We start from the raw sequence: 15,016 nt of genomic DNA, 5'->3' as shown, positions 1-15,016 counted from the left end.
TATTACTTAATATTTTTAATTGTTATTACAATAATATCACAATGATAAATATGTGTGCTTGGTGACATTATTTTCCCACAATTAATTACCATAATCCAAAAAGACTCTATTAAAATAGAGTATTTATAAAATTATTATATTACCTGTTTGCTTTTAAGCATATCTTGTTTGTTTTTGTGTTTATTTTTCTAATAAATGGCAACAAATTACTACATTATTAATACATTTCAGATGTAGAGTATTTAATATTGTTGCACTGCCTTTATGCAGATTTAAATTAAAATAATCAGTAATGTTTTAATGTAATGCAGTAAAACAATTACTTAATGTGCTTAATTGTAATTAAAATAATGTCACAATGAAAAATCATTATGCTCCTAAAAAGAGGCATAATTTTCTTATTTCTTTAGTTTTTAGGGTGAAATGTACATGTACATGTTTTCTTGAGATTCGCTCATTTGAATTGAGATCTTAGCCGTAAATTTACAGCAGGTTGGGAACAAAGAACAAAGTCTTAATCTGAAGGTATTCTGAAATGTACCTGTTATAATGTATAAATCTACATGAACTATTATTGGTTTGTATATTTTTAGCATGAATTAATTCTGAATTCGCATGAATGTCAGGTTTAATGCTTAAGAAACTGAAGATGTCCAAAATAAGGAGCTCCTGCTGTAAAGGAGAGCAAAGCGGCCAGTCGTTGAGTGCATTGAGGGTGAAGTTCACTGCATGGACCCTGCCTGAGCGAGGGTTTATCTCATGTTGGACTGTTGTTCAGTCATCACGCCCATAAAGGTAAAACCAAACACCTGCTAATGAGAATAAAAGCATTATGGGCACAAAAAATGACTATTTTGGGCTCTTTTTTGTGTCTTTGACTGTAAAACAGTCTTTAATTTGACTGATATCAGCATGAAATCCTATGCCACTGCTCTGCAATGCATCATACAGTAAACTGTAAAAGTCTTAAACCCTAAATAGGTTATTTCTGTCACTTATGAGATGAAAAAAAAGTTAAGATTTAGGCCAATATTTCAGATTTTCACTGATCCAGTAAATAATCCTCAGATGGTGTTGCTGGTTTTGATCAGTCTGGTTTAGGCCTGTTCTAGTCCAGTGATCCAGTGGCAGTTCATTATTTGGTCTGGATTGGTGGTTTGTCAGATAGAGGTACGATGGAGCTGATGATGGCGATGTTGGGAATCACCTCCATAATGGCTCCTTTCTGCTGGTAATACGGGCTCTCGGAGTCATCGTCCAGAGAAAACGGCGTGATGGACTTTTTTAGTCTCTGAAACAAAAGATAGAAACACAAAAAACAGAAATATTTATTATAATTTAATATTTTAAATAATAATGCTAATATATATTTTGATTTGGCTGGTTCTTCAAAATCACTATACTGAAAAATAACTTTGTAAGATTTTCACTCATAAATTTCTGGTAAATTTACAAAGAAATAGCAAGTAATACATTGAGTTACACATGAAATTTTGAAATACAAAAATTGAAATAGTATTTTCTTGTAAAACATACTTTTTTAACAGTGTACATCAAAAGTTTGGGGTCAGTAAGGTTTTTTACTTTTTTTTCTGAAGAAATTCAATCAATACATTGTAAATCATATTTCATAATATTCAATATTTAATTTTAATTTAAAAAAATGTCAGTATTTGTCTTTATAAAATTATCTTGGCAAAATTGGTTTTGATTGCGGAGTAAATTACACTTGCAATTTTGTTTAGAAATACTAAAAATCAATTGTTGGAAGGGCAAAAATATTAAAGTTGGGCTTAGTATTATATTAAGTCTAATGCTGCTGTCTCCGTATTTAATCGTTTTTGATTATATAAATATTTATATATTCTGCATATCAGGAACTAAACGGGTACAGGTGCATCTCAATAAATTATAATGTCGTGGAAAAGTTCATTTATTTCAGTAATTCAACTCAAATTGTGAAACTTGTGTATTAAATAAATTCAATGCACACAGACTGAAGTAGTTTAAGTCTTTGGTTCTTTTAATTGTGATGATTTTGGCTCACATTTAACAAAAACCCACCAATTCACTATCTCAACAAATTAAAATACTTCATAAGACCAATAAAAAAAACATTTTTAGTGAATTGTTGGCCTTCTGGAAAGTATTAATTTACTGTAAATGTACTCAATACTTGGTAGTGGCTCCTTTTGCTTTAATTACTGCCTCAATTTGGCGTGGCATGGAGGTGATCAGTTTGTGGCACTGCTGAGGTGGTATGGAAGCCCAGGTTTCTTTGACAGTGGCCTTCAGCTCATCTGCATTTTTTGGTCTCTTGTTTCTCATTTTCCTCTTGACAATACATCATAGATTCTCTCTGGGGTTCAGGTCAGGCAAGTTTGCTGGCCAGTCAAGCACACCAACACCATGGTCATTTAACCAACTTTTGGTGCTTTTGGCGTGTGGGCAGGTGCCAAGTCCTGCTGGAAAGTGAAATCAGCATCTTTAAAAAGCTGGTCATCAGAAGGATGCATGAAGTGCTCCAAAATTTCTTGGTAAACGGGTGCAGTGACTTTAGTTTTCAAAAAACACAATGGACCAACACCAGCAGATGACATTGCACCCCAAATCATCACAGACTGTGGAAACTTAACACTGGACTTCAAGCAACTTGGGCTCTGAGCTTCTCCACCCTTCCTCCAGACTCTAGGACCTTGGTTTCCAAATGAAATACAAAACTTGCTCTCATCTGAAAAGAGGACTTTGGACCACTGGGCAACAGTCCAGTTCTTCTTCTCCTCAGCCCAGGTAAGACGCCTCTGACGTTGTCTGTGGTTCAGGAGTGGCTTAACAAGAGGAATACGACAACTGTAGCCAACTTCCTCGACACGTCTGTGTGTGGTGGCTCTTGATGCCTCGACCCCAGCCTCAGTCCATTCCTTGTGAAGTTCACAAAAATTCTTGAATCGATTTTGCTTGACAATCCTCATAAGGCTGCGGTTCTCTCGGTTGGTTGTGCATCTTTTTCTTCCACACTTTTTCCTTCCACTCAACTTTCTGTTAACATGCTTGGATACAGCACTCTGTGAACAGCCAGCTTCTTTGGCAATGAATGTTTGTGGCTTACCCTCCTTGTGAAGGGTGTCAATGATTGTCTTCTGGACAACTGTCAGATCAGCAGTCTTCCCCGTGATTGTGTAGCCTAGTGAACCAAACTGAGAGACCATTTTGAAGGCTCAGGAAACCTTTGCAGGTGTTTTGAGTTGATTAGCTGATTGGCATGTCACCATATTCTAATTTGTTGAGATAGTGAATTGGTGGGTTTTGTTAAATGTGAGCCAAAATCATCACAATTAAAAGAACCAAAGACTTAAACTACTTCAGTCTGTGTGCATTGAATTTATTTAATACACAAGTTTCACAATTTAAGTTGAATTACTGAAATAAATGAACTTTTCCACAACATTCTAATTTATTGAGATGCACCTGTATAATTATTATTATGCAAAATCCAACTTTTATTCAGCTTGCAATATGCATTTAGTGATATGCATTTAAAATATGCATAAACTGATATGCATTTAGTCCCTGATTATTCATTAAATTTACTAAATTTTTTAAGGAAAGTGGTTGCAATCAATTTTTTTAGCTACATTTAAATAAACAAATTCAGTTGACTAACTTTCACCAAAATTTGTTTATTTAAATGTAGCCAAAATAAATTGATTGCAACCACTTACCTTAAAAAAAAATAGTAAATTCAATTAATCTTTTTTTTTTTTTTTCAGTGAAGGACGCATTAAAATGATCAAAAGTGACAGTAAAGACATTTATAACATTACAAAAGATTTATATTTCAAATAAATGCTGTTCTTTTGAACTTTCCATTCATCAAAGAATCCTGACAAATAAAATGTATTAATGTTTCCATATAAATATGAACTGTTTTCAACACTGATAATAATAGAAAATGTTTCTTGAGCAGCGAATCAGCAGATTAGATTGATTTCTGAAGGATCACGTGACACTGAAGATGCTGAAAATTCAGCTTTTATCACAGGAATAAATTACATTTTACAATATATTAAAATAGAAATCATGTCTTTTAAATTGTAACAATATCAAAATTTTTACTGCATTTTTGAACAAATAAAATGAAAAAATAAAGTGAAAATAAGAGATTTTTTTTTTTTAAGCTTTAGAAATTTTACAGACCTCAAACTTCTGAACGGATGTCTATACCAATGGTTCCAGCCAATAACTCATGACATTTCCCTCCCAAAGCATAAACGGAGAGGCTGTAAAGTACCTCAGTGAAGGATCCGGGCAGAACCCAGAGCGTGTGCACGGCTGCTAGAGGAATCCAGATGATGGACGCCAAAGCGATGAGCCATCCCACACCCTGAGCCCACGGCGGGTAAACGTAATCCTCATAACGCGCTGGCTTAAACTGAATCACCGAGAACACCAGGATAACCTGAGAGACACAGAAATGCATTTCAATTCTAACACCAATCCAGGCTGGGGTTTCAGACCAACCACTGTGTCAGAAACAGTGTGACGAGCGCACTCACGGTTATCAAGACAGGACAAATGACCCACCAGCAGACCCTGAAGAAAATGTTGGGTCTCTTTCCCGTCATCTCCAGTAGATTACTGGACAGACGCTTTACACCTGTTAAAATGAGACATTTAGCAATTTTGTTCCATGCTTGATGAAATAGTTCAAAGGTGGCACTATGTCTGTAGAGACAGACATATTATTAATCAAATGTTAGTCTCTCACCGTAGAGCCAACAAACACCAATCACCTCAAAAAAGGCCAGGAACATGATGGACACGATAGCCGTATAATGATCCATCAGCTGGAACACATAGATCCCCACCTGAGCCGAAAGATCAGCGTTGACAGATGTTATCAGAACTTTTTCATAATACATCCTCGCTTTACAGCCACAACTGAATCCATAATGTTTTTTTTAATCAATATAATTGAAAAAGATGTTTTAAAATATCAATGCAAATGTCATCTATTTGAAAGAAATATAGCAATTAAGCCCAAAGACAGCGAGAGGAAAAAAAGATCAATTGCAGCATTTGATTGATATTTTGCATGTATAAGCATATTAGAAATGCAAAGTCGGCAACACCAAAGCTCCAAAAGTATCAAAGAAATTTATTAAAAAAAATTCACATAGTGTTTTACATTCCGAGCACGCAGGCTCTTCATCAGACAAATGAACAACACTGATATGCCTCTCTTTATACCTCCAGGTGATCAAAGGTCACATGACCTAACACCATATTACCATAATAATAATAATAATACCCCAACAAATAAACCAAAACAATAACACATCAGTCAAGAAAAAAAGAAAGAAACGAAAAACAGAACATATAAATTTGTTTTTCTTTTCTTTTCTTTCTTTTTTTCTTGACTGATGTGTTATTGTTTTGGTTTATTTGTTGGGGTATTATTATTATTATTATTATGGTAATATGGTGTTAGGTCATGTGACCTTTGATCACCTGGAGGTATAAAGAGAGGCATATCAGTGTTGTTCATTTGTCTGATGAAGAGCCTGCGTGCTCGGAACGTAACACACTATGCAAATTTTTTAAAATAAATTTCTTTGATACTTTTGGAGCTTTGGTGTTGCCGACTTTGCATTTCTAATATTCTACTACTTGTTTTTTAGTCGAGCACCCATTTGAGATCAATGTGCGTGCTGTTGCTTGCTCTTACTGTTATTTTGCATGTATTCATATTTTTTTGAATGTTTCATGAACTGTTAATCAGGAAATTAAATCCAAATCCAAAATTAAAAAGAATAAAATCTATAAATAATATTTAGCATATAAAAAATAAAGCCTGAGTGACCATTGCCTATTATTTATTTATTTATTCATTTATTTATTTATTTTTTTTTACATACATTTGCAGACATTTGGACATTGAAGTCAAAGTTAATATCATTGCATTAGACTAAATGCAAAAAATTCAAAAAAGAATGCAAATGTCATTTATTTGATAAAAGAGAGAGCAATTAATAGCAATAATAATAAAGAAACAAAAAAATATCACATACTAAATATTTGCTCAATTGTAAGCTATTTCATTGGTGAGCTAATAAAATTACAGTTAAATAATATCAAAATAAAAATCAAATCAAATCAAATCAAATAAAAGTGATCTTGTAACCTGCATGACATTAGGGATGCCCAGGAGGAATGCCGCACCGCAGACCATGAGCACAAGAAACTCCTTGCGTTTGAGGTACTTGAGTATGGGTGTACTGTAGCTGTCCAACAGACTGGTCACCATCACCTCAACCATGGCAAACTACAGAACACAAACACAACCACAGAAGCTAAACTTTAACAATGTGTTGTTGTGAATTGTGATTTCTGTGAAATGATTCAAACCGCATTACTCCAGCAAACATTCATGCATGTGTAGTTTAATGTTTTCTCATGAGAGTGAATGAACAGCTCACATTTCATGAATTATAAATCACCGATATAACAGTTTTAGCTGTGATCTGTCCGCAGTCATCATAGAATCTTTATGAAAACATGCATTTTGCATATAGAAAAATGAAGCCTTATAAGGACGTTAAGTTTATCATTTAATAACTTTTAGTTTTTCTGTAATTCCCATTATGTTAAATGATGGTTTTATTAGATGAAGGCAGTACACATTGTCATGACATACACATACTTTACTTTAATAAATATATATTAATATTATTACCATTTGTTATGAAAATAACACAAAAAGGTCCAAAGATTAATTATTTTCTTTAAGGAAAGTATAATTTTGCTTGATTTCATAAGGAATGTTTAATCATTTATTTGCTAACAGTGCAAAGTAGCGTCATAGAAAAAGAATTAATATGATATAACTTATCTCATGTTATGTATTTACACCTTCACCTAGTTTTCAGTGTTTATGAATACAATGATAATTCATTTTAGGTGCTCTATTGAACATCATATCAGCCTAACATAACACGGGTTGATCAGACTGTGACTCATACAGTAAGTGTTGTGTTGGCCACATTAACCAGGTGAGGGTTTGTTAAAATGACAAGTGAGTGTTCTCATCATACCTGACTGTCCAGGCCGAGGCAGAGTAGCATGAAAAAGAAGAGAAAGGCCCACAGAGGAGCGACGGGCATCGTCGCAAAGGCTTGTGGGTAAACCACAAACACTAGACCCGGACCTGCATGGAGGATCATTATGAGACACAGCAGATTTAACAATAAAAGTTCAGTTCTTTGATACAAACAACAAAGGAAAGGCTAAACATTAAAATGACCCACCGTCCACTGCGATTTCACTGACCGGCACATTCTGAAGGTGCGACATGTAGCCGAATGCCGAAAAAATGACAAATCCTGCGAATATACTAGTCAGGGAATTTGTGATGGAAATGGCCAGCGTGTCTCTAAAGAAATAAAAATTACAAATACATGAAAAGAATCAATGTTAGTGAAAATCTTCATTAGTAAATTATTTTTATTAAACACTGATGACATAACATTAAATTCACATTATATGCATGACAATATAAATTCATTAGCGCTATAAATTCATTATCACAGCGATCCTTGCTCCAGAGATATGCAAGTAGGCTTACAACTTGATTTGCTACATTTTATCTAACTTCCTGTGCATGAAAGTAGATTAGGGACGGTATGCAACAAGATTAATCTTATTTTTAAAGAAGTCTTTAAACTATGTATAAGGTTCTCACTTGAGGACATTGTTGTTGTATGAGTTGTAGCTGGCCATCGCCATCAGCGAGCCGAAGCCAATCCCAATGGAGTTAAAGATTTGAGCTGCTGCATTAATCCATACCTAAACACACATTAATATAAAACACAGGCCAAACAATGTACTGTACAATCAGCACAAGAACTACACACTGAAATCAGTTTGCTCTCTCCGTCTGCTGTCACTTCAGTTTTCACAAGGGCTACCACATTTGACATGTTCACTTATGGTGTTAATTAAATACAGTTATTAAACAGAAGGAGTCACAGCATGAATTATTTTGCAGGTATTTGTTTTCTTTTCTTTAAAATGCACTGCAATTTTGAGTATCAAACTAATCAGATTAACTACAAAAAAAACCTAGTATTTCAATGAGAAATGATTTGAATATATTAGCAGGTCTGTTTCTTATTTGTCTCAGTCTTCTGGTACCCACCTCCACATTGAGCAGCTTGTCCCACTCGGGTATGATGAAGAACCGAATGCCGTCTATGGCTCCCGGCAGCTGCACGTTATTGATCAGCAGAGCCAGAAGAATCACGTATGGAAACAGAGCGGTGAAGTAAACCACCTGTGAACATCAACAAACATCGACTTACAACAAATGTATATGGAAAATCTGAAAAGATCTTAAAAAAAAAAAAATTATATATATATATATATATATATATATATATATAAGTAGAAATACTGGAATAGTATTTTCTTGCAAAACATACTCTTCTAATCTTTTCTAATATTTAGTTATTTACAACTTTGAAAAATATTTTATTTTTAAATTTTTGTTATTATTATTATTATTATTAGAATTTCACAGTGCAGTCTAATATGCGCCATTATAGGATTATTTTAACAGAAAACAAATAAGGGATTCAGGCACATTTCACATGTACGACTAGTTTGTAGTTATGTGCTATTTATTTATTTCTGCTCAAAACTTTGAGTTAAAAAAGATTCATGAACTGCATTGAATGCATCTGCAGAAACCGGCATGATACTGAAATCAGACTCTGTCCGGCATATTGATGGATGCATTCTCCAACTGTTCTCATCTTACCTTCCCAGTGGATTTGACTCCTTTAAAGATGCAGAGGTAGACAAGGATCCAGGCCAGCAGCAGCAAGAGGAAGAGCTCCCACCTCAAGGTGCCCGTCTCCTCCACACCACTGGTCCTCTCCAGCACCTTATAACTAAAAGAGCCGACACATTGCAGTCAATACCACAAACTTTACTAACAAATCAATAACTTAAAGCTACACTATGTAACTTGAGGTTGAAGGGAAAAAATAGTTACTTGCGGAGGAACATTGTTTTGGTTATTGAGTTGTGCTTTGGCTCCACTACTCTGGGTAGATGAACCTTATGGCTTGAACAACATCAAAACTCGAAATAAAGACAAATATCTGAAAATGTCTTATCTCATGAGTAGCTTATATGCTGCTGTTGATTTGACTTGTTAAAAACAATTGTTTTTAAATAACGTTAGAAAAGTTTGGCAATGCTGACTTAAAGATAATGATTGCTATTCGTGTCAGATATGGTAAAATGGTGAAAACTGATAGCCTATAACTTGGATAGGCTGTTTACAGGCAAAAAGACCAAGAAACTGGTTTGGAGATTGGTAACACTGTTTTGTGAAAATAGTCCATGCATCCAATATGCTAACTATGTTGATTCGTGTTTTATTACTTGCGCTTCCACTTTTCGGGTTCGAGATTCATTTGTTGTAACTTCATGCTACTATGACCCAAGTAAGTGGTAGCCTGCCCTTCTTTCCTTTATTTATGGATATCACATAAACACACACCGATGAATGACATTTGTAATGCATACTGACAGCTCTAACTCTATATTAGTATTATAAGCTTACTCTAGTATTTAGGGACTTAATGGGAACATTAACAAAACGTTCTTGGATCATATTTTTGTTAACTGGCATGACGTACTCACTCATCATTTAATCATGTTTGAACAAAAAAAAGTTGCATAGTGTAGCTTTAACAAGAAGAGTGTATGAACACACTTGAAGAACTGCTGGCTGGAGGTGGAGGACGAGGAGCTGTTGGTCACACGGTCGGAGCAGTTGGCCGTGTTCCATGTGTTGTTGCAGTTTTCCCAGAGCAGCTCGCTCCGAAAAGAGCTGAACATGTAGTACAGTGCCCATGTGATAATGACATTATAGTATGTGCACATGATGAAAGAGATGGCCACCGTTGCCATGCCAACACCTGGATAGATTTATTACTGGTTACTGACCTTTAGCCAGACCTTCAGTCAGTAATATATTCTCATATAATCTTATCATTATCAGCGACAATGGTATTTTGTCTATATGGATCTGAAAGTCTGTATACAGTATTGAACTTGAAATTAATCTCATGCCATGATTATGTATGTATTTATGCACTGTAACCTTTCAGCAGGGGACAGGCTTTGGTCAGGGCCAGCACGGGGCCCCTCCTCAGATACTGGCCCAGCGTCAGCTCCATGTGCAGCAGCGGGATCCCCAGCACCACCAGCATCAGCAGGTAAGGCACCAGGAACGCACCTGACGACGTCAATAAACATGTCAACAGTTAAGTGAGAGATGCACACCGTCCTGGCATCCAGTTTGAAAAATAAAATGTGTTCATTCCAATTCTCTTGATATATGATTTACTGCACATTCCTCACACACACACACACACACACGTCTGGTTTGCTATCCTTGTGGGGACTCTCCATCGGCGTAATGGTTTTTCTACTGTACAGACTGTATATTCTATTGTCCTACACCAACCCTACACCTAAACCTACCCCTTACAGGAAACTTTCTGCAGTTTTAGATTTTCAAAAAACGTCATTCTGTGTGATTTATTAGCTTGTTTACCCGTGGGGATCTCAATTTAGGTCCCCACTGTGACACGAGTCCCCATGAGTCTGTGTGTATTCAGGTTTAAGTCCCCACCTGAATAGAAAAACAGGTACACACACATCACACACACACACACACATATAGAACAAACAGGAAATAATCAAATGAAATGTAAATATATATGTCAAAATCCTAAATATTTAACAAATAATGAATATAATAATGAATATAGGTTAAAACTTAGATTACATAAATTTAAATTGTGAATTCAAAAGTGTAAATATATACATACACTATATATATATATAGCAATAATTCTGAATATATAAATGTAAATTGTGTTTAAATATAAATGTAAAACAGAATATATAGTTAGAATTCTTAATATATAAATGTAAATTGTGAATATAAGTTATAACTCTGAATATAAACATTATTCTAAATGTATAGTTATAATTGTGAATATTTTAAATATAAATTGTAAATATATAAATGTAAATCCAAATTTGTAGTTAAAATGTAATATGTAAAGGTAAATCCGAATATGTAACTATAACTCTGAATATATAAATGTAATGCAAATATATAGTTCTAACTCTGCAAATGCAGATGCTGATGCAAATCAGAATACATAAATGTAAATCACAATATACAGTTATTCTGAATATTTAAATGTAAACCTAAATATATAGTTATAATTGTGAATATGTAAATTGTAAATATATAAAAGTGAATCTCAATATACAAATGTATATCAGAATATATAGTTATAAATCTGAATTAGGGCTGTCAGTCGATTAAAAATTTTAATCTAATTAATTACAGCTTGCTGCGATTAATTAATCTAATTAATCACAAACAAATTTGGCTGTGAAAATAACCTCAAAAAACTAATTAAAGCTATTATTGTGTTAAATGTTTAGGCTACAATGGCCTAACATAAAATATGGAACATAAAAGAAGATGATTTGAGATCTCAGTATTTCTGTTCATGCAATGAAAGTCACTGGTATCCAAACCAGCTTAGTTACCAACCTTCAAAATACCCTCTTTTATGTTGTGCAAAAGAAAGTAAGTCATTCAGGTTTGAAACAAAATGAGGGTGAGTAAATGATGTCAGATATTTTTTAATTATTATTATTTATTTATTTTTGCTGAACTATCCCTTTAATGTTTTTATTTATTTATTTATTATTTTTATAATTTCAATGATCCTCTAAAGAAGAAACTAAAACTACCAGCAGGTGGCAGTAAATGTCTTTATGAGTCGATTAGTTCAAACTGCTGATTCATTCAGGAATTCCGGAAATGGCTCCCTCTATGAATAGGGTCTTTGAATCATTGGTTCACACGATTCGTTCAAAACGCGGATTCATTCAGAAACTAAACACCGCTGTGTTTCTGACAGACGCCCAACAGTTCTGCGGTGGCTTTATACGTAATATTTTAGTAAAACACACAATATTGTGTTTGAAATATAACACAGTATTAATTTCTTATTTACTATAAAATCACATTTGCACCTTGTCTATGATTTGCACTCGTGTTCTTCGTGACAAGGCTATTGCTCTAGCTGCTGGTGCGATATTGCTTATCATATGATATAAATATGAGACAAAAACTCATACAGGTGCATTTTTGCCCCAAATATCTTGAATTTTAGGGCATAACTGAATTTATGGAGTTGTTGCCCTGCAGCATATTTGCCAACAGTCAACTGCATGAAATGTAAGATGAAGTACAGGTCTGGGGGCGGGGCCAATGCGTTTTTAATTGCCTTATTTTAAAGATGCAGTTCCGTAAGTTTTGCCTCTTTGTCGCCATCTCTGTTTGAAAACCTGGAATTGCAGCCGTGTGCGGAATTATCTTAATGCGTGGGGTTGTGAGTCGGCATGGCTTCAGCGCAGATGAATCTAATGTTCTGAAGAGTATGTGTGGCAGTCAGTCACCGCACCGGTGTGGATATTTACTGTACTTCGCAATCTCAGATTCTAGCCTATGTCATGGGCTATATGACCCAAATAAGAATTTTCACCGAATATTGCCATCTGAACAAGTAAGTAACAAGTCTGCCACGTTTGTTCTGACCAACTGAGGAAAAAAGCATTACCATAAATCTCGCTTCCAATGGTGATTAAATCTAAAGATCGCTTAGCTCATGTCACATCAAATCGTGCAAATTATTATTATTGTTATACTTTATTCTCAAATTATTAATGTTAACAACATCAGCATTGCTTGACTATGAGTATAGTGTGTATTAGTGTGTAGATTTCAATTTCTGTACAATCTAATCTAATTGTCATGCCATTCGAATTTCATATTAAGAAATTCTTCCAACCCAAAAAGCAAATTATGCTCCCTTTGAACTGGTTTTCTTTTAAATACAAATCTTGTGTAATCCCAGGCTATCTGTTATCAGTAGCACATTTACAACTGGAATATACTTTAATTTCATTCACATGTGTTTCATAAACACATATAATCCTTTCTGGATTACAATCCGCCATCAAAATGATACATTTAATTATTCTAGCTGCTGTGAGAAAAGGCTATAAACGATCCGTCACCTGCAGGATCCTCACATGAGATAGCCTAGTAGCCAGGACAACTTCTTTATGTTTATAGACGTGACGTAATGACGCAGTGCCATGCTCGAATTTCCCGCGAAAACCTACCCGTACCACTCAAATTACAAAACATTATTGTAAGCTAACTGTTGTGAATCGGGCTAAAGTAAAGAGATAGTTTTGAACACTGGCTGGTTATGTACTTGCTCAAATATTGATTTCGGATCATTTTTAACCAAAAAAAGTTACTGCAGCTTTAACTAATTAATTAAGTTAACGCGTTAAACTGACAGCCCTAGTCTGAATATATAAATGTAAATCTTAAAAACATAAACATAAATCTGAATATATTATAACTCTCAATATATAAATGTAAATTGTTATTTGAATATATAGATGCAAATCTGGATATATAGTTACATTATAACTATAAATATATAAATATTTATTGTGAATATAAAAATGTAAACGTGAAAAACTATATTTTAATTCTGAATCAGTCACCATCTCTTGTTCTACTCTCCCTTGTTTGATTTGAATAACACATTACCTGTAAACATTATAGCAATATGTGATCTGAGATGGATTGCAGAATCATGGTTGATCTTACACACCGTAACAGTTACAGATAAACACATTCATCTACTGGCACTCTCCCATTTGCATGTGTGGACATACGCTCTTTCTAACTTTTACAGTCTGAAAGATAAAGCTGGAATTGTTAAATAACAACAGAAGATAACAAACTCTGTCATTGTTAGGACATTCATATGCATGGTTTCATAATGCCAGTTTTCACACCAAAGGTCCAATGAAAGTTGTCATAACCTCAACTCACGTACATCTTCGAAACAGATTCAAAGCCGGTTATACTGTCAGTTGTGTTGGTCTTAGAAGGGTTTTGGGCACTAGTTGGCTGGTCACTAACCAAAACCAGCAAACTAGTTTAAGATGTTTGGGGGGAAAAACATGGTAATACCATAGTACTTTCTGTAAGTGAACATTAGTGAAAAGGTCTGTGTCTTACCTCCACCGCTCCTGTAGCACAGGTATGGGAACCTCCAGATGTTCCCCAGACCCACAGCGCAACCGATCCCAGCCAGAGTGAACTCAATCTGCCTGCTCCATGTGGGTCTGCCGGCCTCCTCTTCCATCGCTATGCTTCTTCAGAGAGATTCAGTGGTGTGAAAGCAATCTGAGATTACGAGAGTAAGTGGTGTTGGTGGTGTAATGATTGTTTAGGAGCTGTAATGATTAGCTGGGAGGCGTGGGACGGGAATGTGCGCAATAGACAAGCATCTGTTGATGCTGTTTACTGTGTTTTTGGGAGTAAAAGCAGAATTAAAACTAAAATGAAAATCTGAAAATAATTCACTATATAATGAAAAATTTAAAAAATAAAATCTAATTCACTCAATAATGTCTTGCTATAAGCCAGACTATAAGCAAGACTCTCCGTGCTCTTTAAAAATCCCAGGATGTCCTTCGAAAAAGAGTAGGGGTGTAACCCCGGTGTCGTGGCCTCTGTCCATCATGGCCTCCTAACTATCCCCTTATTCATCACTTCAGTTCATCACATCTCCTCTCCACCAATCAGCTGGTGTGTGGTGGGCGTGCTGGCGCAATATGGCTGCCGTCACATCATCCAGGTGAATGCTGCACACTGGTGGTGGATGAGGAGACTCCCCTTCCATGTAAAGCGCTTTGAGTGCCCAAAAAAGTGCTATGTAAATGTAACGAATAAATTACTATATGCTTCTGTTGATATTGTTTATTGCATTTTGGGGTTTTACATAATGCATTTTCCCAACTAAAACTATTACATTAACTG

The 15,016-nt window shown here is 34.9% G+C and overlaps 1 protein-coding gene across 1 annotated transcript; it reads right to left on the bottom strand.

Moving 5' to 3' along the window:
- Positions 1–860: 860 nt before the first annotated feature.
- Positions 861–14,350, bottom strand: si:ch211-283g2.1 (sodium- and chloride-dependent GABA transporter ine). The gene is made up of 13 exons (XM_058776460.1): positions 14,213–14,350; positions 10,175–10,309; positions 9,785–9,989; positions 8,819–8,951; positions 8,198–8,332; positions 7,742–7,845; positions 7,308–7,432; positions 7,095–7,207; positions 6,185–6,325; positions 4,769–4,868; positions 4,557–4,657; positions 4,292–4,459; positions 861–1,291 (listed from the first exon to the last, which is right to left on the bottom strand). The coding sequence occupies exons 1-13, from the start codon at positions 14,337–14,339 to the stop codon at positions 1,136–1,138; spliced, it is 1,743 nt and encodes a 580-aa protein (XP_058632443.1). The 5' UTR covers positions 14,340–14,350; the 3' UTR covers positions 861–1,135.
- Positions 14,351–15,016: the final 666 nt, after the last annotated feature.

This window comes from Onychostoma macrolepis, chromosome 05, assembly GCF_012432095.1.
Source record: "Onychostoma macrolepis isolate SWU-2019 chromosome 05, ASM1243209v1, whole genome shotgun sequence".
Lineage (NCBI taxonomy): Eukaryota > Metazoa > Chordata > Actinopteri > Cypriniformes > Cyprinidae > Onychostoma > Onychostoma macrolepis.
This window is presented reverse-complemented; position numbering and strand designations above follow the sequence as displayed.

Coding starts and splice junctions, on each gene's coding strand:
- si:ch211-283g2.1 (XM_058776460.1), bottom strand. CDS start 14,339: ATGGAAGAGGAGGCCGGCAGACCCACATGGAGCAGGCAGATTGAGTTC. Junction 8,952..9,784: donor TCCAGCCAGCAGTTCTTCAA/GTGTGTTCATAC, acceptor CGGCTCTTTTAG/TTATAAGGTGCTGGAGAGGA. Junction 8,333..8,818: donor GAGTCAAATCCACTGGGAAG/GTAAGATGAGAA, acceptor TGATGTTCACAG/GTGGTTTACTTCACCGCTCT.